The 26,664-nt window shown below is 50.3% G+C and overlaps 1 protein-coding gene across 1 annotated transcript in view; it reads left to right on the plus strand.

Annotated features, from left to right (window-relative positions):
* Window positions 1-429: 429 nt before the first annotated feature.
* INPP5D (inositol polyphosphate-5-phosphatase D) overlaps window positions 430-26,664 on the plus strand; it is a 39,105-nt gene continuing 12,870 nt past the window's right edge. Inside the window, exons 1-14 of the mRNA XM_088538109.1 lie at window positions 430-563; window positions 4,345-4,408; window positions 15,482-15,632; window positions 16,463-16,634; window positions 17,262-17,402; window positions 21,230-21,317; window positions 21,586-21,666; window positions 21,816-21,887; window positions 22,147-22,270; window positions 23,054-23,160; window positions 23,685-23,787; window positions 24,535-24,731; window positions 25,454-25,571; window positions 26,059-26,155. Coding sequence (XP_088394235.1) covers window positions 430-563; window positions 4,345-4,408; window positions 15,482-15,632; window positions 16,463-16,634; window positions 17,262-17,402; window positions 21,230-21,317; window positions 21,586-21,666; window positions 21,816-21,887; window positions 22,147-22,270; window positions 23,054-23,160; window positions 23,685-23,787; window positions 24,535-24,731; window positions 25,454-25,571; window positions 26,059-26,155 — 1,649 coding nt within the window. The remainder of the gene's footprint in view (window positions 564-4,344; window positions 4,409-15,481; window positions 15,633-16,462; window positions 16,635-17,261; window positions 17,403-21,229; window positions 21,318-21,585; window positions 21,667-21,815; window positions 21,888-22,146; window positions 22,271-23,053; window positions 23,161-23,684; window positions 23,788-24,534; window positions 24,732-25,453; window positions 25,572-26,058; window positions 26,156-26,664) is intronic.

The raw sequence follows: 26,664 nt of genomic DNA on the forward strand, positions 1-26,664 counted from the left end.
ACAGAGACCTGCAGCGCGCAGGAAAGACAGGCAGAAAGATGGAAACTCAGAGCCTGACAAGAGATCAAAAACAGGGCAGAAGGCTACCAAAGCCTGTGGGACTGAGACAGGCGGGGGCAGACGGTCCCTACATGGGACTTCTGATGCCGGGTGTTAGGACATGAAGGTGGAGGGACAGTCAGGGAACCAGGGCTGGCTGCTCACTTCACTTGCAGCAAGAAGGGTGAGAGTGGGGGCTGCAGGAACACGTCGTGCTCGCGCTCGGAGCTGTTTGAGTTGAGGAAGTTGTCCGTGGCTGAGTTTCCTTTCCCTCTCTGTGCTATTGAAACAGGAAGCTGGTGAGCTGAAGCCGCTCAGTCGTTGCACACAGGCGCGCGGGCGGCTCTGGCAGCTCCGGCCCTGGCGCTCGGGGTCCCTCGGCCGCTGGCCATGGATCAGTGCTGGTACCACGGCAACATCACGCGCTCCAGGGCCGAGGACCTGCTCTCCAAAGTCGGCAAGGATGGCAGCTTCCTCGTGCGGGCCAGCGAGTCGATCCCCTCGGCGTACGCGCTCTGCGTGCTGTAAGTACCGCGCTCGCCCCCACGCAGACACCCGTGTCCCCGCTGGCACAGGGGGCCCTACTTACCCTGTCCTTGCTTGTATGGGAGCGAAGGGCCACTGTGCCACCGGGCAGGTGCTGCCCGCATGAGAGTACCGCTGGTATCACCTCGGTGGGCCGCAGCATTAGGTGGGGTTGGGAGCAGGTTGACCAGACCTGGATATTTACTGCTGTCATAGAATAAACCCCAAGTCTCACCTGTGTCTCTGGAAGAGAGGATAAGTACTCCAAAGTGCTGTTATGACACTTGAAAGAGATAGAAAGAAAATAAGCTCGCGACCTCTTTGAGCCTGTTAGCAGCTTGGCGCCTTGCATTAACGCTGAAGTCTGGGCTTGGTCCCCGCCAGGCACCTTCTCCTGGTGGCGACGGGTCTGTGGGAGGCCTGGAGCTGCGCGTGGTGTGCGGCGGACACCCCCGAGGCGCCTCGGGGGCAATACCCTCGTGGGGCGCACGGAGAGGGGGCGAGCAGGCCGCCCCAGCCCTGCGCTGCGGCCTCCCGGCCTGGCTCTGCGAGGAGCAGGAGGGAGCAGGGTCCCAAGGAGAAGACCTGACCCAGCAGCCAAGGTGAAGCGTGAGGCACCTGAGTGCAGGCTGCAGGGTGGCGACACCTCCACGCTTTTAAGGTGCTCCTGATAAATAACACATACAAGGGGAGCAAACAAGATAGGCGGCCGCAGCTGGGCAGCCCCCAGGACAAGCAGGAGGAAGGAGGGACAGTCGCATTGCACAGGCTCGGTGGCCGCGTTGCCAGGCCAGGAGCATTTTACTGGACTATTGGCTGTGGTTCTCGCTGAGTGGGTTTTGTACGAGCCCTTTGACCGGCGTCCTAACCTGCAGGAGTCCAGGTAAAACACCTCAGCACGTAACAGTGGTGATTTCGTAGAAAGGGAAAGTGCTGTAAAAATGTCTACCAACCCGTCTTTGTGCAAGTTTTTTCCATGATAAATGTTTATGCAGCCAACTTTGAAAGCCTTTTGTGACTGGAGAGACCCGGGATCAGGAAACAGAAACAATATCATGACCAGGATTTTCTGAACCGGGAGCCAAAGGTTATATTCTTGAATCCCGTCTGAAGCGGCTCACGGGAACGGTTTAATTAAAGAAATGGGGAGACGCAGCCTTGTCCGCCAAGCGGGGCCAGGCGGGCAGTGGGAATACCGGGATAAACCCAAGCACGGGGCCAGCTTTCTGCTTGCGTTGGTTTGCAGCTGGTCTGCCAAGAGACGCGGCTAAACGGGGTGAACGAGGCTTTTCCTTGCGAATGTCAACTTGACAAAAATGCAGGGCTCTGCCGACGCTGAAATCACCATCGGGGATGCATCAGGTGTAGCAGGTTATTGACTGGGAGGTGTTTGAAGTCTGAGATCCCTTGTCACTTTTTTAAAACCGGGCTGGCTAGAGACAGCGAATGCAAGGAAACAAGAGGGGAGTTGCAAGCCTGACTGCTAAAAGCTATTTCAGCAGCCTGGCTTGTGCTGAAATTGAGAAAAATGTCTGTGCAGAGAAGGGAAACAAAGCACCATGAAATTTACTCCGAAAAAGCCCAGTATCATTTCCAACCAAATTCTAATATTTATCAAGCATATCAATCTCCACCCAGCAGAAGGGCTTGTTATGTGCATTTTCACATGACAGAAGGAAACAGTGGTGTTCTTGCAGAGCTCCTTTAGGGACATCGGATCCGGGTAGGTGCAGGCGAGCGGGGAGGTGCGTTTGCAGGGCACTTTCCCGGTGCCTTCCCTCTCTTTGGGGACGCAGCGCGCAGCAGCAGCAGCAAGATGAGGGATCGCTCCTCCCCCAGCAGCCGGTCCTCTGCCCGGCTGGTCAGAGTGGCCCATAAAAGGCAAGAAGCAGTGTCATTTTCCTCCTCCTCTTTTTTTTCTGTTTCTGCACCGTTTGACTTCACATTTTATACACTAGAAGTGGGCGCTCCAGCTCCCCTGGGGAGGGATGCCTGGGTCTGCAAAGTCAGCCCGGTTTGCTTGGCTTGGGCAAAAGGCTGCACCTGGAGCGGTGTCGCTCCGAAGGATTTTCGGTGCTTGTCCCTGTCCCCATCTCACCCAGCAGCCCTTCCTCACTTGCTCTTCCCTTTCCTCAGCTCGAACCTGTTTGTCGGTGTTAGGAGAGCGGCCTCGTAGGGCTGGAGCGAAGAGGACGTTCAGGAGGGTGCCCAGAGGGTACCGCGGGGCCGGCGTGGTTATCGGTCTCATCATCTCCACGCACACACATTTTCTCTTGTCAGCTGCATGAGCGCTTCTGCTCGGCTCTGTTTGCATATCGGCAGGAGGAAATGGTGTAAGAGAACTGCGCTCACAGATAAAACCAAAACCTATGCCCTTCCTCGGGGCACAGCCTCGGCTGGCAGCGATGGCCCTCGGTGAGCTCAGCACTGCTGTGGCAATGCAAGGGGCTTGAGGTCGAGCCCCTGGCTCTCATCTACGGCTGTCTGGTGGTAGCAACCCCACAGATAGATGAAATGATTGTGAAATGGTCCCGCATGGGTTAGCAGAGCGGTACCGAGGTCTGGAAGTAGTTGCCCTTTGCCTTAATGTCATTGAAAAGATGGAGGTTCCTACGGATGTGTGACGAAGTCCTCCAGACACCTTTGAAAAAAACGCGTCTCTGATTTATGAGCTTCCGTTTCCAATTGCTCGTTGTGACTCCCTGCGTCGGGTCACCCACGGTGGCCTGCGCCGCGCACGATTCAGAACGACTTGTGACAAGCCCAGCGCAGGGAGCAGAGACAGCAACGCTTCATCCCTCCCCAGCGGGAGGGCTGCGTCAACCGCGTTTCGCGGCGGTCCCGTAGGTAACGCGGTGCTGCTGCCGTGGGCAGGGAAGCTCTGTGCCTGGATTCCTCTGAGAGGAAGGGGTCGAAACCCATCTGTTGGCTGAAAGCCACGTTGCCAAGAGTGTTTTAACAGAGCGCCTTGCGGGTGACTCAGGAGGCTTGATCGATCTGTTCTTCACTGGGGGAAAAAAGCAAGAATACACTTTTTCAGTCAACACTTCTTGAGCAAGTGCCACCAAGCGCAGCAGCTGCTAAGGAAGGTCGTGCTTAGCGCGTTCCTGCCCTGCTCTGCCTTCCCGTCCTGGCCCGGGGGCTGCTGCGTGCAGTGGGGCCCTTCGCTGAGCAAAAATCCCCCTCTCCTCTCACAAGTAATAATCTGATTGTGTTTAACTGGCACAAAATATTTATGGCTGATCTACAGACACACGTATACTGTGCACATCGGCACGGGGATGGTGTGGTCACTTTTAACTTGTGCCGGCTGTTTCGATCTGCTCCGTGGAAGTGTGCCGAACACTCAAATGCCTCCTTGTGGTTTAGCTGCCATCTATTATTTGTTTCTTTCTAATGCTAGCCCTCTGGTTTACTCATTCATTGCTGATTTTGGCCCAGTGTCTTTTGAAATTCTGCTTTTCCATTCCTTCCTGAGACACCCACTCTCCTGACAGCTAGAGCCATTTGGTGTTTTCTTCCTCTCTGGCTAGAAGATGAGCTGAATAACTCGCTCTGAGGCTGGGCTGATATCACTTTTTGCAGTGACATCTGCAAACAAGTCTCAGTGACTGTGAACACTTCAGGTTTGTGTTAGCTGATGGACACAAGCAAAATGGAAAATGTTTAAACCCTGCTGCATGCAGTCACCCCTCTGGGGTCTTCCACTCACAGGCAGGGGTGTCATGATGCAATTCCTTTCTGAGATGGTCTTAACCACCTTTTTCTGCTCTATTTCAGCTTCCGGAATTGTGTTTACACCTACCGGATTCTGCCTGATAAAGAAAATAAGCTAATTGTTCAGGTAAGCTGTACTGCAACCCGTTTGGTCCCACAGAAAAACACTTGGGTTGCTTGTTGTGCTTTACTGAGCTCCAGCATCATGCTGAAGCCCCTGAGCCCAGCAGCCTTTAATGTGTCAGCTGCCTTTTCTGTGCCTGGGAGCCTCAGCCCAGGAGGTGCCTCTTCCTCTGGAGTCAGCTTTTAATCCATGCTTGTGGATATTTTCAACTCCAAATCATGGTACTATTTACCTGCACCCGGAGAATGCAAAATGACTTGCAGTCTCAGCATCCTGGATGGAGAAAAGGAGTTTCAGACCTTCTTGACCTGAGCTGCTGCGGGATCCAGAACAAGCCACTTCTCCTTTCTGTACCCTTTCTCAGCCCTCGTCCTCTCCATCTAGACGATGACATTTTGGGGGGGGAAGCCGGAATGAATGACCCCCATTGCTGTGATCTGGGTCTCACACATCATGGGCATGAGGCCAAGCAGAGAGGAGAAAGGCAGAAGCATCACAGGCTCCAAGCGGGTTTGAAAGCCACGTCCAGGGCAGTGTGTCCAAGTACGTTCAGCTCTCCACAACGCGCTCTGCTGCAGGCTGGTCCCCAGGCAGCCGGAAAGATACGGTGCAGGTTGGGCACCCAGTTGTGTGTTACAGCCCAGGAAGGGGCGAGTTTCATTCCCTTCAGTCAGGCGGTTGGTACCAGCTCTGTGATCTTCTGCTGTGGCTAAGGGCTTTTTGAGTAAGCAGAAACTGTGGCCTTGTTCCCCTGCTTCCACTGAAAACTAAGCAACTTTGAGCAAAGCGAGGGCACCCGAGCTGCCCTGGGACGGCTCAGGCTCTGCCCGCCACACACCTCCCCTCTGCCGCTCTGCAGAGCTTTTCACCAAGCCGTAACTCGCTTCACATTTTCTGAGCACTGGAGTAGGTTTCCTTTTCCTTTTCTAATGCGAGCCTGGCCTGCCACTGGTATTTACTCACTTTGTGAGTATTTACTCACTTTGTGCCATATTTTTGCGTGGTTAAACTAACTGGTCCAGGCCAGGCGGTAGTAGGAGAGGTGCATATTTTTGCATTCAGAGTTGCATATTTTTTGCATTCAGGCTGAAGAAAAAGTTATTTGCATGTGTCCCTCCAGTGTTTTGGGGCATGCCACATGGTCTGCACTGGCTTTCTGCACCCATGGTAGCTGTGCAGTGGTTAGCATAGCAGGGCTGCAGCCCTCCTCACCTGCCGCATCTCAAATCAAACCAGGTAGATGTTTCGGGGTGAAGCTCACATTCTAGTCTATAATTCTTACAGTCATAGGCGACTTTTTAAAATATCTCTATTTTCCCCTTCTCTTCTGGGACTGCTGAATTCTGTTTTTCCCCTACTGGAGACTACAAACAGGCCAGCAGATCCATGGCTGAGATGAATCAAACTTGCATCCTGCTGATGAAAGCATATCTAAGTGGGGAGGAGCGACCAAAAACCCTTGAAACACAGAACCTGTTAGAGCAACTGGAGAAGTTTCTCTTAGGCTGAGAGCAGTTAGTCCTGGAGACACGTCGCTCGCCTGCAGCCCACGGCGCTGCGGGCTGGGGCAGGCAGAGAGCAGAAGCCGCACGGTGCTGGCACCGGCCAGGAGCAGGGAACCGGCTGCTCCTGCGCGTGGCTGGAAATCGTCTCCATCCCATTCCTTGGCAACAACAAGCTCAAGTTAAGCACACAACGTAACTGTCTCTCTAAGCCAGGCATCTAAGTTCTTGCCATCCACATTCGCAGAGGGTGAAACGTCCCTCGTCTGCCCCTTGGAGCGGGTCAGGAGCGCCCTGTGCAAGGTGTTGGTCCGCTCCTCGCCATCGCGCGCACTGAGGCCCCTGTGCTGGTAGCATCTCCTCAAGCAGGGGCAGCGCCCTTGTTCCCGTTTCACAAGCAGGGAGCTGCGCCCCGCCGTGTTGAGGAGGATGTGGTTACCCAAAGTTATTTGAAATAGCTCTCCCAAGGTAGTGCCCCAATAACTTTGCCAGGATCAGATGTGTGTTGTATTTAGTGCCATGGGTCTGCTAAGGTCTTAAATTCACTTTGGGCCTGTCCTTTCTTTTCAGGGGGTTCTTGTCTGCTGGCCATTGGGGATACCACCATATACTCCACACAAAGGCACTTGCACTGGTGTTGCTGTCCCCTAATCTTAGCTGTGTAATGAAAGCTGTCACACCTGGTCACAGCTGAGTTGTACCTCTGCAGTCAGCGGTCAAGACACAGGTTTCTGACCTGCGTGGGCTGAATTGCTCTTGGCAGGTCCTGTCTCTCCCTATCGACCAGAGAGCCAGGGGAACCCCTTGGACTTGATGCCACACTCCTGGCAGGCTGAAGTTAGAAGAGGAAATTCCCATCACAGCTCATGCTTGTTCAGCACCTGCTGAGGATGCTTGAAAGCCGTCGAGAAGGTAGAAGGTGCTGGAGCTGTGTGGGGAAAGAGGACGGGCACAGGGTAGTGCGGGATCGCTCTTACCTGTGGAGCTTGATCTCCTGGGTTCCCAGTTCATCTCAAGGGAGGGTTCACAGCTCCTGTTATCTCTCAGCAATCTAGCAGTCATTGCTCAGTAGCAGCTAGATCACCTCTAGCTCGTCTAGACGTATGCTCATCTTCTGAGAGAGAGCACCTCACAGGTCAGGCTTGCAGAATCGAGCCCTTATTGATTGAAGAGTGGGGGCAGATTCTCTGATGGACCCACGGCAGTACTGCAGAATAGGGTGACAACCAAAGATGCCTTTAATAGGGTGACAACCAAAGATGCCTTTGAGCAGAGCCCCTGCAGAGAGCCAGACTGGTGCGTGTGGGGACAGCGCTGAGCTGGGTGCTGCGGGTGCAGCTCCGTGGGAGCCTGGGCCTGCAGGGAGGCTGTGGGAGCTCCACCAGACACAGCACGTGTCCTGCGGCCTCCCTGCACATCCCTGCTTGCGGGGCTCAGTCTGGCCTCTGTTTCTCTCCATATTTTATGAGGTTCTGCCCAACTCCTCAGTGTTTCCCATGGCCTTGCCCTAATGCTTCGCCTCAGCCACGCAGCGCTTGCATTTTCACCCTCTTGTGAGAAGCAGTCCCAGAAAGGCGTTGTCTTTGGGCGCTGCATTAAGGAACGGCATAGTGGCATGGAAAACATTAGTATTTTTAAACTTTCTGCCTTTCTTTTGCATTCTGCTTCGCCTTGCCGTACCGTCCTCGCTGCCTGACTCTGCGATAGGAAGAAGTGATGGGACGCGCCATCCTACGGCTCACTCCATGCAACTCCTTCATGTTGCAGTTCTGGGGCCAGGCTGTGTTTGCATCGAAACTCGCAAGGGATTTATATTAGTTATATTGAATATTATTTATATGTACCGTTCATTGCAAAGGGGAGGGTCTGATCCTACTTACTTGTAGGTTCTTACTTGCTTGGGTGAAAATTAGGATGCTCTGGCCATCCTGTTTTACATCAAGTGAACATCTCGCTTTATTTTTTTCCCTTTTCTGGCGGTGTTTTTGCTAGCCTGGCGCGAGGCTGTGTGCAACAGGAAGCAGCGGGTGCTGCGCGAGCAGCCGGCGCGCGGGCCGGCGGCTGTGACTCACCGTATCAACCGCCGCCGTAACGCTGTAGGCTCCCGGCGCGCTCGCGCTACTGCCTCCCAGAAGCCAACAGGTAGCGCGCGCGGGGCTTCCTGCGGGAAGCCTCCGTCTCCAGGCCACCTCCAGAGAAGGCCAAATCCAGGGATGCCCCCAAAATCGCGGAGCTTGGGGAACCGTCTGCCAAAGTGCCACGAGCTCGTCAGCGTGCGGAGCTGCAGGGCGCCCCGGAACGCAGGATCGTGCGGTCTGGGGAGCAGGAAATTTGCAGACAATTTTAATGCTGGGAATGGAATTGATTTCATCACAATATTTTGAAACATGGCGAGGGAAACGCATTTCTAGCACTCTCAAATATAGAATCAAATCACATTAAGCTTCATTTTATTACTGTAGATAGCAGCTATTCCAATTTCATTTTTTTTTCCATAAGTTTTATGGTATTTTAAAGCAATCCGTAAAGCTCTTGCCACTCCTCACATGCAGAGCTCAAATTAATTTGCAGTCAGGCTTGAGCAGACACTGTGTACTTTAAGTTTCTGTAATCTATCCAAATCTGTTTATACAAGGAAAACGTTCTTTCCGCTGTTACATCTGAGGTAGGAAGAAACATAATACATTTCGCAGGTCTTAAAAACCTGAAAGAAGCCGCATTTCATGGTGGAGCACATGGCATTTCCTGAAGCATGCAGGGCCCTGCCACTGAATCACTCCGTATACAAAATGCTTCATCCAAACAATCCATATCCAGCTTTTGTCCAGTTTCAGCCCTTGCAGTGTGCTTCCAGTTTCTGGAAAATACCAAAAAATGGTTGGAGAAGGTGGCGTAATTCAGGGTTTTTTTTTGTGAGCTTCAAGAAGTGAAATTGGATATTGGAAGCTAATGTCTATGATGAAATGCAATCCCCTCCATTTCATCTGGGGAGATGGTTTTTAGCTAAAATTGAAGTTCATTTCATGCCAAAAATTGTCATCAATGGTTGTTACTACTTGCACTCCAGTAAACGTGTTATGGCATCGACCGCACGCAGAAGAGCAGATTGTTCTTATTTTAAAACTCTACCTAAAAAAAAAAAAAAAAATGAACATACAGAACTAACTTAGCTGCACCAACTGCAAAATATTTTAAGATCCAGCAGCTATGGCACTGCTGGAGGGCTCTCTCTGTAGTGAGTTTTGTTTTGGAAGAGCAACTGCTTCTCCTTTTTGCCTTCTCCGAGGGCTGCAAGCGCCCGCTGCTGTATCCCAGTGCTCCCCATTGGACACAGCAGCTCCCACGGAGGCTCCGGGCGGCAGAGAAGAGCAGAGACGTGCTGGGGAGGGCTGCTGTCCCCGTGGAGATTGCCATCCCAAATCAAGGGGCCTTTTTAAAGGCAGCGGATAGTAACCTCTGGAAATGGTTTGGGGTTTGTAATAGGTAGTGTTGGTTTGTTTTGGAGGTGTTTTCTGTGTTTTTTACAGATATTTTTTCATAGCAGGAATATGTAGCCTATACTGCGGGGCACCGTGACTTCTCCAGGAATAGCAGAAAGAAAAAAATATTCTAAAACTCACCTGGCAGAGGAAGGAAAATAATTGCAAACTTGCACAGCTTACATTACTGACAGAAAATATTCTCCTTTTTCATTGATATGATGGCTCTTAGCCTTATCATTAGCTATCAGGCTCACAGTTTAAAGCATTTGATTGATTTATCTCATGTATACTTTCTATTTTCAAAGAGTTGGGATGAAGTTTCACAGCAAGCTTTCAAGTCGTCATGAAGAGAGCGGATTATTCCCCTTGGAGCCGTTTATGAAACGTTTCATTGCTCGTGGGCTTTGAGGTGTCATGGGTCGCAGAGCAAAATATTCCTTTTCAGGCGAGTCTGGAGTTGTTTTCTCAATGCAAGAGCAGCTAATATGCTGCTGGTGGTGTGTGATGAAGCACTTGTCCTGCGGTAGACACCTTATTAAGGGCTCCTTGTGCTCCAACGCGCCAGGCCCCATGTGCAGCGAGCCCTGGCTGTTTGCAGAGCTCCTGGGGAGCTTTTCCAGAGGAATCTCTCATTGAGCCACCTTCTTGCACATGCAAAACCAGAAGTCCGGGGGTACGACCTGTTTTAGAAGGCCAAGTTTCAGACTTAAAGCCACATCCACTATTTCTGTTTCAGAGAGTGCAATTCAGGGGAGGACACAAGAGGAGAGGGCTTGGGGGAGTAATTTGTTGGCTTTGGGCTTTGTGTTTGGTTTTGTTAAGCTGCGGTGCTTCTCCTGGGTGCTCCAGCTGCTCCGTTAACCTCCGCATGTCCATGCTGCTCGGGGTGGGTTTCCTCGGTTAAGAAAGGTTTGGTCTTACTCATGCAGCAAATGAATGAAACAAGGGATGGTACCTTGAAATAAGCACAAGTGGTGACCCAGAGTGTAGTAAAAAAATAGCAAACAATTGCTGAAGCCCACAGGTTAAGAAATTCTGCAGTCTGAAGACAGGAAATGGTAGCACTAAGGTGCTCGCCCTTATCTGTGCGTTGCCATATGGTTTTTAATTACGCAACCCTGGAGAGCTGCGCAGTGCACTTGAACATGGTGCTTCACGTGCATGAGCTGCCGGCCTTGCTTCCTTTGGCAGTATGGCTTCGGAAACACGACTTCACTGACGTGGTGTTTTCTCTCTTCTGCTGGATATTTTGTATAATATTCAATCTGGTTGGTTTGTGCATGGGTGGGATCCATCCAGCACAGACGGCAGGTAGGGAGAACGAGGAGTTAATTATGGATCCTCTGCTTTCCGCGGCGGTGTTGCATGTGCTCTTGCTGCCTTGCTGGCTCTTGAGGACCCGCGTTTTCAAGTTCATTTCAGTAGCCACTAGAGCTAGGGACTTTCTGAAGGAATTAAAATGGAAATTTTCATTAGACTTCAAGAGCTGTAGCTTTAAAGTGGAAAACCAAAAAGCATAGGACTTGAGAGGAAATTACACAAGTTGCCAGAAGTAGCGCGCTCCAAAACTTTGGCTTACAGGCTACCCACACGCTACAGAAGTGCTAAAATAAAATAGAAAAAAAACTTGCATCAGTTCCCCATGGTTCTGCAGTCTTTGCTCATTCATCACCAACTCATCTGACTTGCAGCCGGTGGCTAAATTTAACGCCGGTCCCTGCTGTTCCGCCATGGAACCGCAATGCCGGTTGCTCGTTGTTGCTATAAATCCTATATATTATGAGGCAGAAATGCTGTGAGAGCTGCTTGTTCTGTCGGTCTCTGTCAGTGCTCCGAGTTGGATCATAATATGTTGTGTGGTTGAAACATTTTGATAGTTGGAGTTTGAGCGCTTTATATAGCATGGAGGACAACCTCGAGCAAGTGGTGGTGGCGTGTTCTGCAAATACTTGCTGTTCTTGCTCACTCGTGTCTGGCAGTATTAGTTATATATTTAGCAGGAAGCATACTTCTGTGGGACTTGTGGAGTGCTGGAGTACACCAGGGTCCTAAAACACAGCTTGAGCAGGTAATGTTTGGGACTTTTGTCTCTATTTCGCGTGGGAGAACACTAGTTCAGAAGACTTCTCTAGGTCCTTCACCTTCCACATCTTCTAATAGCTGCTCTTTAAGCTGCAGAGCTTTTACAAGGAACTAAAGATGATAGTTTGAGAGCCAGCCATGCTCTACTGAAACACCTATAAGCGTTACTTCTCTTCAGCAGACTATGTTAGTTAGCAAGTGTCCCAGTTCTGCCATGGGAGCGCTTCCTCCTGTGAACACGGCCGATCTCCAGGCTGACAGGACAAAGCTGGGCTGGGATCGTGCAGCAGAAAGATCTTGCGGGGACACCAGGGGCAGATCTGGCACTCAGGATCCCCTTATGCATACCTCAAATCGGGTTCACGCTCCACGTCTTAAAGCATTGAGCGTTTGCAATTAAACGATTGGGTCAACGAATGCGTCAGGTTTTAATGCAGGTTTACATCATTTCAGGCAATTTGGAGGTGAACTCCAGATTTTCCACTTGTCCTGTTAGCAATGAAGGCAAAAATGCCTATCCAGACCCAGCTGACCTGTTTCCAGCTATTGGGAATAGGAGTCGCATCTCATGCACGTATTTCAAGCGAGCAAGTAGGGTGCTGAACTTGAACAAATGTTGTGAGCGTGCTGGTATGAAAAGGAGCAAAACTTGTTTAGCTTTCCCATTTTTTTATGCGTATAATGAAAAAGGACTGGTGGGGCAGTGCCAGCCATTGGTGAACAGTGTCTTTTAAGTCAGTACTGTGCTTAAAAAAGACAGTTTGTGGCAGAGGCAAGATGTAACCATGTCCTTCAGTTACTTTTTAGAAACAGAGGGAGTTTTCTAGGCTTGACAACATGGCAATTTTCTTCTTCCTTTTTTGTTTGTTTGTTTTTCTATCTTTTAACTTAGTTTTTTTTTGGGATGTCTGATTTTTACCCAGGAACACAGGCTAGAAATAATGCACTCTTAGTTGCAACTAAAATGCAATTCCTTGTTTCCTGCTATTCATAATCTCCTGTTCCAGAACCTCCTTCCCCAAAGTCTCTAATTTCCATGATTCCCACCCAGCATCTTAAACACGAAAGGCTGATAGCACTGAAGTGATGTCAACAGGCCAACTGGAGCATCAGGACCAACCCGTATGTGCAGGAAGGGTCCAGAACAGCCTCTGTCATCTCCATCTTGGAAGAGATGGGGACCATTTGCTTTCAGTCCTCTCTGATTCACAGCTGTGCCATTAATTGTGCTTTTTTTCCCTAAAACTTGCATTATTTTTTTCTGGATGGGGAGGTATTGCTCCAGCTGCCAGTCACGGTCCGGACATCCCCGTCTTTGCCAGCACCCTGTGGCACCTCTCCCATGGCGCCCGCCACTCGGCTCCGCGCTCTTCCTGCCGTTCGGAGCATCCCACGTTCCTGGGCGGCTCCTATTTTGGGAAGCAGCTGCTTCTCCCAGCTGCAGTTCCTGTGTGTGGGTGCCATTCCCGCGACTGCGGAGCGTGAGGCTGGCTCTAAAAATAATACCTGCTTGTGAACAAAACAAAACTGAAACCCAAGCAGGTTGCTCGAAGGTGCTTTGCAAATCATTGAGCAGGAATTTCTGAGCTACTGGACTCAGCTCTTCACAGCGATGGAAAAACTTGCCTAAATGAGAGCTGAAAGGAGATTTAAACATGCCACCTAGATTTCCTCACTCACCATCATCAAGACAAGCTTGGCCCAAACTAGGACACCTTAGAAGAATTTTGCAAATTCTAAAAGTAGAAAAGCTCCTGCCAGTATTTTGCACTGAATTAGAGGTGCCCTGATTTACAGCCTTCCTGTACGTCAACAGTACTCCAAGAACTTTGCAAACCTGTGGCCAGCTGCCGAAATGCCTGGGTGTGGATTTTGATACCTGCTGTAAGGCCCTGTGGCTCGAAAAGCCTGGCCTTAGGCAATATAAGCAGATGACCAGTTTCCTAGTTCCTCCTTGAGCCTTGGCTCAGGAAAGGAAAACGCTTCCTCTTCCTCTAGAGGAAGGCTTCCCCAGGCTTCCTGTGCCATCTATTTATACAGCGCGGTGATGAACCCCAAGTTAACTGCTTCCTTGCCCGTCTTGGCTCGGGCTGCACAGCTTCATACACTGTCTTCATTCCACAACTTGCAGCCTACCTGCTTCCTTGAAGGTGTCTTCAGAGCTGCTCCCCAGCCAGGTCCTCTCTGTCTTTGTCAAGGGGGTTGGTGGCTGGAAGAAATGGCTTGGGACTAATAATGAAGAAGAGACTTCTTCGGTGTGGCGATTTGGTGGCATTTTCACACCCGGTGTCAAGGAAGAGTGGATTTTGATCGGTCATATCAAAACCTGTCAAAACATCTAGGTAGACAAATCTGGAAAACAGATTGCAAGACTTAGCCCAAGACCAGTAGCTAATGGTTTTAAACTGTCATGCAGTGAATTTAGAGAAGATGGAAGGGACATTGGGGCCTGCAGGACCGCGGGCAGTTTCTAGAGGATGGGAGACACTGGGACACGCTGTGGGAAAGCAGCTTTCCAGCCACTCCAGAAAGGCTGGCGTCCTCCCGAAATGCCATGCAAGGAGGCAGAGGAAGGAGGCCTGTTACAAAATGCTGCTGCTTCTGGTTGCCACAGAGACCGAACTATCCTTGGCAGCAAAAAGTGCTAATTCAGCCTTTCCTCCTGCTCGCGCGGAGGCGGCGTTTGGCCGTGCCAGGCAATGTTCTTCCTTCGGTCACTCCAAGAGAGCAGATATTTCTTGCTACAATCCAGATCCTCCACCTCAACAGTTGGCATCTCCAAGCAGGATGCTCCCTAAGGCTTATTCCAGCGTTATTCCTGTTTAACGCCTTGCTTCTGCCGCCTTTGCTTCTTAAACCAAAGAAGTTCACAGATAAAAAGCGATTGGCCAAATGCAAACAGCAGGCGAATAAGCTTGTTCAAATTCGCATTAAAATTTTGCATTCAAATTTTTACAGGCAATCAGTGCAGTCCGAAAAGAAGAGATAATCTCCTCCCTGCAGATGCCCGAAGTCCAGCCACATAAAAAGTTCTTCCAAATTGCAGGAAAAGTTTTAACAACTAAACACTCCTGGGTGAAATTTAGCTTTGTGCATATAAAACGGTGCGTGTCGAGCCTGCTGATAGCGTGAACTCCTTTGAAGCGCCTGCTATTGCCATATCCCTAGATATAAACGGTTCCTAGCATTTCTCTTTTAAACCAGTAAAAGAAAAACCATCTCGTGGGCCTGGAAGACCTCTAATCTGCACAGCTCCCTGCTCTTGAGGACATTTTGCTGCACTCTTGCGTTGGCTGCTCTGGGGAGAGCTTACTTCTGCGTTTGCCATCTGCAAGCATCGTTTTCCTGATTTTAGTGACTAGGACCGTGCTAGAAGCAAGTTTAGTTGCAGTTAAAGCTCAGCTGACAACCTTAGTGCCACGACCGGTGCATCCAGTCCTCGTTGTGCCCTGGCTCTCAGCTTCCTAGGTCTTCATCTGGATATTTTGTGTGACAACGAAAGTGCCTTGCCAGCTTTTTTTTTTCATTTGAACCTACTTCTGAACCTTTGAGTTGGGGAAGGGGCTCTGAAATCTAGATTAGCCATGTTTGTCTTGCCGTTCCACAGAAAAAAAGTCTTCCTTCATACTGCAAAATGCACCAGTCTAGAGTTTCTGCACTTGGTGAAAGAGGCAATGCAGAAAAATAGCCCCGAGGAATTCTTTGTTATGAAGGATTTTCTTTACTTCAAAGCCAGGAGCACCAAATCGGACCAGAAAGCTCTTCCATCTGGTTTTGCTGAGCCTTTGAGGTGCCCATTTTGGTGACGCTGGCTGGGTCGCGCCTGCCTATCTGTTTCTGGCCACGGTGCCAGTGGTCAGATGGGCAGCAGGAGCTGGGCCGGCTTTCCCTGCGCAGCGAGGGGGGTTTGGCTCTCTCTAACTTCGTTTTCCCTCCCATGAGGAACAACAGTTCTGTGGTGGGAGAGGTTCCAGGCCACCACAACCTCTGTGTTTTGTGGGCTGTTTCAGGCATCGGAGGGCGTTCCCGTGAAGTATTTTGAGAACTTGGAGGAGCTGATTGACTTTTACAAGCAGGAGAACATGGGCCTGGTGTGGCACCTCAAATACGCGGTGCCGCGGGAAGAGGAGGAAGCAGCAGACGAACCAGAAGAGGATGCTGGTAAGAAACCTGCAAAACGGCTGGGTGATCGGGGTGCGTGACACGTACTCAGGGTTGCAAACAAGGGATTTGAGCACAGACGGAGCAGGGCTTGGAGAGACGTGGCATCTGCAGCACCATGCGCCTGCAGCCGTGGAGGGTCTAGGCCTGTCTGAAACTCAGGCATCCTCCTCCTTGGATTTCTCCTGGATCATCCCTTGAATCTGTCGTTGTTCTCCTAATTCCCAGGGGAGAGTGACGCCCACAGAGTCATCCTTCCGATGTCTGTCCGGAAATGTTGAGTATTACAGTAAAACTCATCCCTGCGACACAGGCCTCTGCGCTAAAGCAGACGTTCCTGTGCGCATTCGCACAGCCCAGTGGGTCTCTAAGGGGAGCTGGATATTGGTATGAAATTTTGGTAGGAAATTCTCACCGAACAAAGTTTTTCAAGGCTGCTCAGGAAAGGTGTTGCGGGGTTTTGGGCAGCTGCACTAGATCTGCGGCTCCGAGGGTGGAACAGGAAAGTGCAGCAAGGGTACTAAGCCAGGTGAGGAGCAGGGCGGGAAGGTGGAGCCAAGACGAAGAGCCGGCCCGTGGAGAGGCGTTAGCTCGGGGCGCGGGGATTGGATTTTGCAAGGCGCTTGGCACGATCCTCCTGGAGCCGTGCTGGGCCTGCAGGTGCCCGGGTGGCTTTTGGTGGTGTTGATCGATGTCACTTGGACGAAGCCGGACTACAGGCCAGGGCAGGCGCTGACTGCGCGTGAGCTCTGAGCCCAGCGCAGGGGTGAAGGGGATGTGATCCGATTGCGGTACCGGGATGACGGTGCCTTTCCCTTCCTCCCTGCCAGACCTGGTCCCCACGCCGCCGATCCTGCCCCCCCGCAATATCCTCATGGCCTTGCCAAGCAGTGACGTGAAGGAGGTGCCTTCTCTCCCCGAAACCTCCCGCGTGGCCGACGCCAGCAAGCTGTCCCTTCCCGAGACACTACTCCAGCGGCTGCAGCATCAGGACACAAGCGGGTGAGACCGGCAAGTCGCAGGGCAGCCAAGGCAACCGGCAGCCCAGCTCTGCGCCTTCCTGGGGGCTCTGCCTGGGGACCTATCTGATTTTAGCCCAACTCATCCATATCATAAATAAACGAGGACATTATTTTATATTCCTCGTTTATATCACCACACAGAGAACAGAATTACACCTACCGTAGGTGAGCTATTCCTTACAGTAGGACTAGAAAAAAAAATCTGGAAAAAAGGCTTTCTCGAAGTATAAAATCATAGTTTGAGTTTCTGCACAGAGACATAGTTTTCTAAGGTAAGATATGACAATGGCTGAGAGAACCTGGCTTGTTCGCTGTGTACCCAAACCACAGATTGTATCAGAAGCCATGGGCCAGTCCTCAAGAGAGCAAGGTGGCAGCCCCAGAGATGTGGTTGTGGTCTGCTGCCTACACTCGCTGATCTGCCAAGCAGCCACGTGGGGCTTTCTGCATTTGTCTGACTGTGGGGCAGCCCCTGAAAGCCACTTTTCGCCACCGTAGAGCCCCCAAGGTGCTGACTCCTATCTCAATAACAAAAAAATAACAAAGCTGGCTGATATTTGGGAACAGTGAGAGGAAGATGTTTCTGACCTATCTACATCTTCCACAGCGTCTCTGATGAGCATCTTAAACTCATCCAGGACTACCTGCGAGTTCATATCACCAGTGACCTTGAGATGGTGCAGACGGGCTCAAGCAATCTTCCACAACTGAAGAAACTACTTACGCTTCTTTGCAAAGGGCTCTTCAGGTAACCAGAGGCTCCTTTTCAGAGATGCTGGTATAATGCTGTAACACTGCAGTCTACTGTAGGTGCCACGTGCAGGCTGTCAGAGCCTGTGTTTCTGGCATAGTAAATCTGCTTACCCCCCACCACCAAAAAAAGAGGTATATTTGGATCTCATGACCCCTGATTCTGGTCCAAAGATGTGAAATCCAAGTAAAAGGCATGCCTCTGACAGTGAAGCTTCCCTGTAGGCGGTTTCAGTTGATGCAATATTTTTTATGCTTTGTTTAGAAAGAAACAAAGCAAAAAATACACTGATTAACTGCATAATTTGGTAATGCATAGATGACACCCACAGAATCGTCAAGCACAGGTCGTTTATGGAAACAAGCACATATTGTATATAGCTGTGTTTTAAACACTGTTTTTTCCTTCCCGCTACAGCAGTGTGATCCTGGAGTGATTTCACTGTTGTTGGTAGAGGAGTCCAGCTCAGTAATGAGGCAAATCAGCCTGGGCTCTACAATTTTCACACTACCTATCTAGTCTTTCCCAGGCCCAGACAGGAAAACTCCAACGGGAACTAAAACCTTGCTGACTTCCCCATAATTTCTGTGGTGGAAAAACATGCTTTTCCCCACCTTGATACTTTTAATCCAGCAAGGCTAGCCTACTTTTTTGCAAAGTTCTTCAGGAAAGCACTCTGTGATAGAGGACCCCTACTTCCCCCGTTGCAATATCCTTCTCCCCAGGGTATTTAGAAGTACGGCAGGTCTTGTACCTCTGGAGCTGACCAAGGCAGAAGAAAAGCAAGAGGTGCCAGCTTCCTCCAGGCAAGACCCTGGCAGGATGAAGGAGCAGGTTTGCACAGAGCTACCCTGCTTCTGCACCTTGCCAGAGGGTTTTGTTTCTCTACACCCACACTGGGGGAGACCCAGGTGTCTGGCTAAGAATAAACCTCAGTAATGGAAACCAAAAGCTAATGAAATCACAAGTGAGAGTTTTGTGTTACTAAAATATCTGCAGCACTTCTGTTCACATGACGGCTGGCTTTTTCCATTTCCCACTTATTCTACTTACCCCCTTACCGGGGTTCGCTACCCTGTTCCTCATAAATGTATATAGGATGGTAGGACAGGAGAGGCTGCGTAAGCCTCTCAACGCCTTTCATATTGCTGGGTTTCCTGTAGGATTTTTGGTGCCTGGGCATTGCGAGCCCATAACAGAGCTGAGTCACTTCTCCTGCAGGTCTGCTGAGCGCAGGGACATGGCAGCACCGCAGGAGAGGACACGTTGCGTGCCCAGCACCCTGCCCAGCCACGTGCAGTTATGGAAATGTGGGGCCTTGTGTGCTCCAGCCTCGTTCAGTGAGATGAAGCTTCTCCATTTCTGCTGGCAGTCAAATAGCTGCAGGCTCGCTCTTCTCTCCCTGGTTTCGGTCTCAGTCAGACTTCTCTGCTGAAGCTCTCCCTTGCCCTTTGGACTGTCCCGTGAATCAGCACTGCCCAGCCCAACCGCGCATTTGGCGCGCGTTGGCTAATAGTGACAGGCTTTGGCATTTAACTGGTTTCTGCAGTCTCCTGAGCCTCTGAGATTGTCTGTGTTTTTGGCTCACTTCCCTTGTCAGGCTGCTGAAATCAAATATAGTCAGTGGCATTACCTAAATTTAGTTTTTATTTACCTCACCTTTCCTTGGGCTGTGCAGGTTCCAGACGAATGCACAGGTACTTCCTTGGTTGTTTCTCGTGGCTGTGTCCTTTTCTTAACCAAGTTCGATGTCATAGGTGCTTTCATAGAAGAAAGCAGCTTAAAGCATTCCGTGAGGGTGGGAGAAGAGCTGGAGCGGGTGTTTGTGATCAGTGTCCCCTTCTGCAGGGCACGCGTTATTCACGGGCAGGAGCAGCCCTTGTTTTGGATGAGGAGCTCCGGCACAGCCAGGCCTGATCTCGTCCCTGCATCCCCTTCCTTACCGTTGATCTGCAATAAATTCAGGGCCAAACCCCCCTGTTAGCCAGATGGAAAGCTGCTTTTAGCAGTGCTGGAAGCTGCCACCACCTTAGAGTCAGCTGCTGTAGGCCAGTATGGCCAGAGGGGTGAGAGCTGCCGTGTCACACCAGCTTGTGGGAGCCCAGGGGACAGGACAGTTGCTGCCAGCAGAGGCTTGTCATTTCGACAGCTCCCATACTAAAAATAAAACAAAGCAGAGACTTGCAAGGGTGATGGGTGCTTCTGTGAAGCATTCACGGCTAAAAATATGAAAAAACAGGGGAATCCTCCAGGAGCCATGAAGCTGATTCCTGTGGAGCTGGTGCACCCGCAGTGGGACTGCCCATGTGAGTGGACTTTGCTCAGCGTTTCCTACCAGCTCGAGGTGGAACCCATTCAGTGGCATTTTCAACCTACTCCTCTTCAGAGCTGCCATTGGGTCACTAATCACCACTCTGCACTCCTCTTTATTCTCCCTGTCTGGATATTTTCCACAGCTTTCCATTTAAAGCAGCTTTTCCAAGCGCTTCTGATAACCACACTCGTGCAATCCTGTGCTGTCGCAGAAGTTGATGAAGGCCCCTATGTATGTCCTCTATACTAGAGAGAAGAGAACAAGAGGACTTAGGCATGAAATTACAACCATTTTGTGGTTTTGTTGAGTTTGAACGCCTGCAGTTGCTATTCCTCAGGCAGACATTAGGGATTGCACCTTGCAGTAAATAGAGGGCAGTTTTCCCATGAGAAATCTTTCCTGAGCTGGTTCAGGCAACTGCTGCTCTGTGTTTCTGAGATGAGCTTCCATGTCCTGTGGTCTGTGGCACAGAAACTATCCCACCAGATTCCGGTCAGTCTGAACTTCACCTAATGCTCCTGCAACTGCCTTGCAGCCCCATGGGACCTGCCTTCATGGCCAGAGAAATCCATGGCAGTCTTGGGCCTGGGGCCACAGCTGTTTACGTTTGCCCTAGTTGATCCAAAGTCAAATTGTGGTGTATCAGGACTAGGTTCCTGCCTGCCTTGTATTTGTGTGCACCCTGTGCTGAGTCTCTTGGAGTAAAGTTTCAAACACGAGTGCTGAATGTAGGCAAAAAATCACCCATGGGTTCAGAATCTAGACAAATATCTTCAGACTATGAGACATACTTTCACTTTGGAGCAATTTCCCCAAGAAACAGGGAGTGAAATCCAGTCCATGCAGACTGAGGAAGGTGAGGGAACTCATTAATAGCCGCAAGCGTCCTCGCGCGCTCCCCGCCATCGCCTTCCTTTTGCCCTGCGCTCCCTGGCCGTTCTTTCCGTGGTAGGTCTTGACATTAGCACAGTGCTGCTTCTGCCAAAGTCAGAGCGGCATATGGACAAATGAACATCCTGTGGAGTCTAATTTGGAAAAGTTAAAGGAATCTCAATGTAACCTGCACAGGTTCCCGTTCAAGAGATTAAAGGGTAGCTCTTCTATCCCTCACTGCGCCCAGCACCACTCTGTCACGCCAATTGAAAGTCTAGAAATTAATTATCTCCTTGCCTGATGTTCCCAGCCCGCTGTGGCAGTCTTGGTGGCTGCAAGGACAACATCGTAGGCATCAGACTTTGTCAGCCCTTGAGATTTTTGAGAATGCTTTGAGCTATGACTTGGCATAGTTGGCTTATGCTGGTTTTAGAGTGTTCCCTGGTTTGGCCCAGTTTTCAGGGAGATTTAAGAAGTCACCATCTCCAAAGCAAAAACAGAAAGTAGATCTGTGCAAGGCAAAGGCAGGGGCCTAAGTCAAAGTTGCCTTCCGCAGCAGTGCAACTAAGGCAGTCAGCGCTGAAGCAGCTGAGAAATGCCCTCCTGCCTTAGACCTCTGCCATGTCTCTGTTCCCAGTGAAGCCTCTCGGACTCTCCCGTCCCTGGAGTCCATCCAGAAGGCGTTTGAACATCAGCTGCACCCTGGACTCCACCAGCGCTCGCAAGTAAGTTGGCTGGAGGGCGGGCATGGAGAACAGCGTGGCGGTCCGCGCGGGCAAGCTCTGCTCTCCTCTCCATCCTGCCCCAGAGGGAAGGGGCAGAGGACAGGTCCCCTCATCCTCGCTGAGCCTGTGGGCTGGAGCTGCGCGTTTGTCCTTCCACGAGGTTCAGGCCAGGATGAGGGGTGCGCGTGGGGCGAGACTGCAGCGCGCCCAGGCTCGGGGGGTTGGTAACGATGCGTTTCTCCCTCTCTCTCCATGTCGTCGATATCAGATGCTTGGTGAAGCTACTCCAGTCAATATTGTACTGAAACTCAATCAACTGATTTCTTTGCTGTCCTCCATTGAAGAAAAGGTAACGTTGTGGAGCTGTTTTATATCACCTCGTATGCCTCTGATTCAGCATCAGTGCTGTTCTCTGCCACATAAAGACACCTTTGCTCTGCCCTTACTGCCCTTAGTGTGGAATCACCCAATTCAAATCTGTGTGTGTGACTTCTGCAGGTGAAAACGCTGTTGATTGAAGGCCCCGATTCAACACACCGGCGCTCCCTCATCCCCCCTGTCACCTTTGAGGTACGTATTGCTCATTTAGCAAAGCTTGCCATAGTGTGGAAGGACAATAAATGCAAATATATCTCAGTATCTCACTTCCTGGGAACTCAGCTGTGCTCTTATAGAGATAACACAACTGTTCCTGGATGTCGTTTAGCACAGTGCAGTTGTCTAAGGGATGTCTGGTGGGATTGGCAGTGACATTATGTGTCCATGAATTTAGTCACGTGCTGCTTTTCATAATAAATGTGACTTATGAAAATGCTTTCTTTTCCAACAGGTGAAAGCAGATTCCCTAGGAATTTTCTCCAAAATACACCTCAAAGTTGATGTGGAAATGGGAAAGCTGATTATTAAGAGAGCTAAGGATGGTCCAGAAGACAAGTTTTATACTCACAAGAAAAGTAAGATGCCTAAGGTCACAAATGCTGGACTAGACTCCTAGTTCCGTGGATAATGAGGAGGGGAAGCCCTCTGACCTGCATGCACAATATTTGGCTCAGAGCACAGGTGGTGTGAGCCTCCAGTCACTCTTGGCTAAAAACCCCAAAGCAGTCTGCAGAAAACAGGGAATCACTATTGGGGTAAATGCAAGGAAGGAGCAGGTCTTGCTAGAAGGTTTTCCTCAAAGCCGGTTGCAATAAACTCATTTTCTGCTGAAGTGTAGTGTCATAGGAAGCAAACATTTTGCAGGAATATGTCAGCTTCAGTGATGGCTTTTGATGGTAAAAAGCCTGAGACTCCATTTCAGCAGCCTTCTTCAGCAAAATTCCCCTTGATTTTGTTTTTTGTCTTTGTTTTTTGTTTTTTGTCAGCAGTAATTTTACTGCTGACTAATGATAGTTTTGATCTGTGAAGGGCCAGTTCAAATGGTTTCCCTTTCTCTCTGTGATGTCCCTGAACAAGCAGCTCTCTGAAGATTTCTATGAGTTTTGGGGGTTTTCTTGGAATCTTTTCCAGCTTTTCTAGGGACCTCACTGCCAAACGCATTGGGAATTAGCAGAGAGCAAATTATGCCCTGTGTCCCTCTGCACACTAGGAAAATGACCCAAGCACCACTAAAATGTAGCCTGGGTAAAGGGCTGTAGAAGACTGTACCGGGCCTGGACCTGAGCGCGGCGTCCTGTTAGTTTTGGTTGTACTCTAGTTTCAGCGACTTCAGCTCGTGACACCCAGTCTCTGCTTAGTCTTGCAGCTTATCAAGTCCCAGAAGGTCCCTAACAAACTGGTGATTGTGCTGGAAACAGAAAAAGAAAAGACACAGCGGAAGGAATATGTTTTTTCAGATTCCAAGGTACATGCACAGCATTTCCTTCCTGCTAACCTGAGGCAGGTACATGGGTGGGAGGGAATGAAGGGCATTCCTTTGGGGAAAGAAACTGCTGGAGGATAGACCTGGCTTTGCTGTAGTGAAATCTCTCCTTTGCTGTGGAAACAGCCAGGAAATAAGTGTTCTGTGTCAAGGAAGATGCTGGAGAGGGCAAATATGGCCAGATGCCTTCTCTGCAGCAGGAGGACATGTCAAGAAGCAGGGAGAGATGCAGGAAAGAGTCTGAAGAAAGGGCAGTTGTGAAAACGCACATCCAAGCAAAAGGAAAGTCTAGATTTTCTTCTGACCAACTTGGCACCTTAATTAAAGAAGTGCACAACCTAAGTAACTGAGAGAAAACCACAGGAAAGGCAACTTCTTTGAAGGCTTCAGGCTAATGGAGAGCTGATCTGGCCTTTAAGTTTCTGCCCCAGTTCAGCTAGTTTTTCAAGGGGTCAGCATTGGTGGAATTAATCACCTCATTAAATGTCTCTGCTCCTCCCTGCTAGAAGAGAGAAGGGTTCTGCCAACTTCTGCAGCAGATGAAGAATAAACACTCTGAGCAGCCAGAGCCTGATATGATCACCATCTTCATCGGGACCTGGAATATGGGTATGGGCTCCCTTCTGACACTTGCCAAAATGTTCTGTGCTCACTTGCCGTGACCAGCTGCCGATACGGTGTGTGTTCAGGAGCAGAGCTGTACACCACGGGCCTCTTCCCCTGGGATAGGGACAGCTGCTTGCTATGCTTATTCCTGTGTGTGGTTTGACACTTTTCATGGGTCTGGTCAAAGCACGTGGCCCTGACGGGTGCTGAAGGATTTCTCTAGTGACAGGAAATGGTGGCTGGCACGGAGCTCAGGCAGCCGCGGTGCCCTCCGTGCGCGCAGGAGCACACCGAGTAACCGCACACCCTCTGCTTCCAAACCTGTCTGGAGACATTCGCGTCCAGCCTGGGAAGACAACTGAGTATCTGGGATATTCAGAGCAGGGGACAAGAAATGATTGAGGACAGTGGAATTCAAGCTATTTTTCACATGAGGGGAGAAGGGTCTGGTTCAGCTGCTGCTGTCTGTGCCCACCAGCACAGAGGGCTGAGGTAAAGGCATGGCAGCCACGAATGCAGCTCCTACCTTTGTACCTGGCTAACCATGGCCTTGGTGCACTGGGAAAGCAGAGGTGGTCAGAGCAATGTGAGGGAGGGGTCAGCATCTCTGCTACCTTAGCACAGTCTGCCCTGCTGACAAAGTGAACGTGATGCATATTTACTTCTGTCCCCTTGCGTGTGTGTAAGTCTGTATCCTGGTCTGACTGGACATACTCTGACTGACTTTGGTGTTGGATTTGTTAATAAAAGGTGCTGCGCCTCCCCCAAAGAAGATCACCTCCTGGTTTCTTTCCAAGGGGCAGGGGAAGACGCGGGATGACACTGCTGACTACATTCCCCACGACATCTACGTCATCGGCACGCAGGAGGATCCCCAGGGCGAGAAGGAGTGGCTGGAGACCCTGCGGCAGTCCCTGCAGGAAATCACCAGCATCAGCTTCAAAGTGGTGAGCGATTTTTCTCAGCTGCGTGTACATAACGCAGAGGTTCAAGGAGAGCGTACTTCCGTCCCCTTCTTTTTGAGGGGTAACAAACCGAATCTGTTTGTGGACGCCGGGGTCTGCCCGGAGCTGGTGAGCTGGCTCTGTTGCTAAGGACAAGATGAGGTAGATCCTGCCATGCTGCTCTCCTGCTTGCCTGGCTGAGAGTGAAGGATAGATGCTGAGCACCCACCATGGGTGGTGGTAGTGCTTTGACCATATGGATGTCCTTCATAACGAATGTGTTTGTAAAACTCCGTAACCTACATCTCAGCCTGAGGTATTGCATGTGTAAATTAAGGTGTAACAGCCCTTAGGCACAATCATAAAAAAGACTGGACCCTATTAAGACCATCTTTGGCTGTTACGGAATTTCAGTGATGTTAAGAAACAAAGCTAAACATACCTGGTAGGCCACAGGAGAGCAGGGCTTATATTAATGACTCCTCTGGTGATTGGGAAACATACTTTGTGCAAGCAAGGCTATTCAAGTACTAAATAGAAAATAGCACCAGAAAATATCCAGGCCCTTCCTCCCACTTTTGATTAAAATAACTGAGAGCAGGTCTTGAGCACAGTAAGAAAATTTGTATGGGAAAAATACTGGAGAAGGAGTCAGGAAGGCTGGAGCTAGAGCACAGCTTGCAGGTCTGGGCAGAAATATAACCTGTAGCCTTCCCATCCTTCAGATAGCAATCCACACCCTCTGGAACATCAGGATCGTTGTGCTGGCCAAGCCCGAGCACGAGAACCGCATCAGCCACATCTGCACCGACAACGTGAAGACGGGCATCGCAAACACCCTGGGTGAGGGAGCAGCCCCATCCACGGGGCGAGCGCCGCTCGCTCAGGGCCGCCACCGTCCCTTGGCGCGGAACGGCCCTCTCTACAAGGCTCCTTTAACGGCCTCTGTGTGACACGGGTGCTCCTTAAGTTGTATCCCACTGGCACTGCTTACATCTTACCCTGCAAGAGAGGAAATCCATTTGTGTGTATCCTCGGCTCGTATATATGTATTTCCAGCAAAAGCCTTCAGCTGGCTGCTGGATTGCACTTTCTTGTGTTTCAGAAGGAAGCGGCAGTTCTTTCACTTGAGCTAATTTTTTAGCATCCTTTAGGAAACATGTTACCACACTCTGTGCTGTAATTACTAATTCTTTCTGCACTGATAAGTCAATTTATTTCTCTTCCCCATCCTCCACTTCACTTAGATGTGCTAGCTGCTTCATTATCTTTCCTAGACTTGGCTTGGAGCTGGATTGATTTCTTGACGGTTTTGCCTTCTCTTTTCCAGGTAATAAAGGAGCTGTGGGGGTGTCATTCATGTTCAATGGAACATCCTTGGGTTTTGTTAACAGCCATTTGACATCAGGAAGCGAAAAGAAACACAGGTAAAATACACCTGCCCCTGTCAAAAACATACGTTGGCCTGGGGTGGAATTCTCTAGGCCATGCTTGAAAGAGGGCCCACCAGAGGGTCCTAAGTGGGCTGTTATGGAAATAAATTTCAATTAAGTATCCCCTGGGAGGACAACAGGTGCCAAAGACCCTGCTCATTCTGTCACCATTTAAGTGAGTGACTTCTCCTATGTAGCCAAGACAGATGAGGTGAAATGGATGGTGAAGAGCCAAGCAAAAATAACTTGCCCAATACTCGTGGGACCTGTCATGCAAGCCCAGTGCAATTCCTTGAATTACAGTGTTCAGGAGAGGTGTGGCAGGCTCTTCCCACCCAGAAATAATGTGCTGCAAGAGATGACCTGCCTCCTTGCTGGGGGAGGTGACGTGAGCATGGGAGCTGTGGTGTGCACCAAGAACAACCCTGCCTGCTGGAGCATGCCATGAGGGATTACCCAGAGGGAGGCTGTGGAGCATGGAAATATATCCGGAATGGCTAACT

The sequence above is a fragment of the Tinamus guttatus genome, unplaced genomic scaffold (assembly GCF_059628265.1).
Source record: "Tinamus guttatus ecotype Peru unplaced genomic scaffold, ASM5962826v1 Tinamus_guttatus_pri_ptg000927l, whole genome shotgun sequence".
Taxonomy (NCBI): domain Eukaryota; kingdom Metazoa; phylum Chordata; class Aves; order Tinamiformes; family Tinamidae; genus Tinamus; species Tinamus guttatus.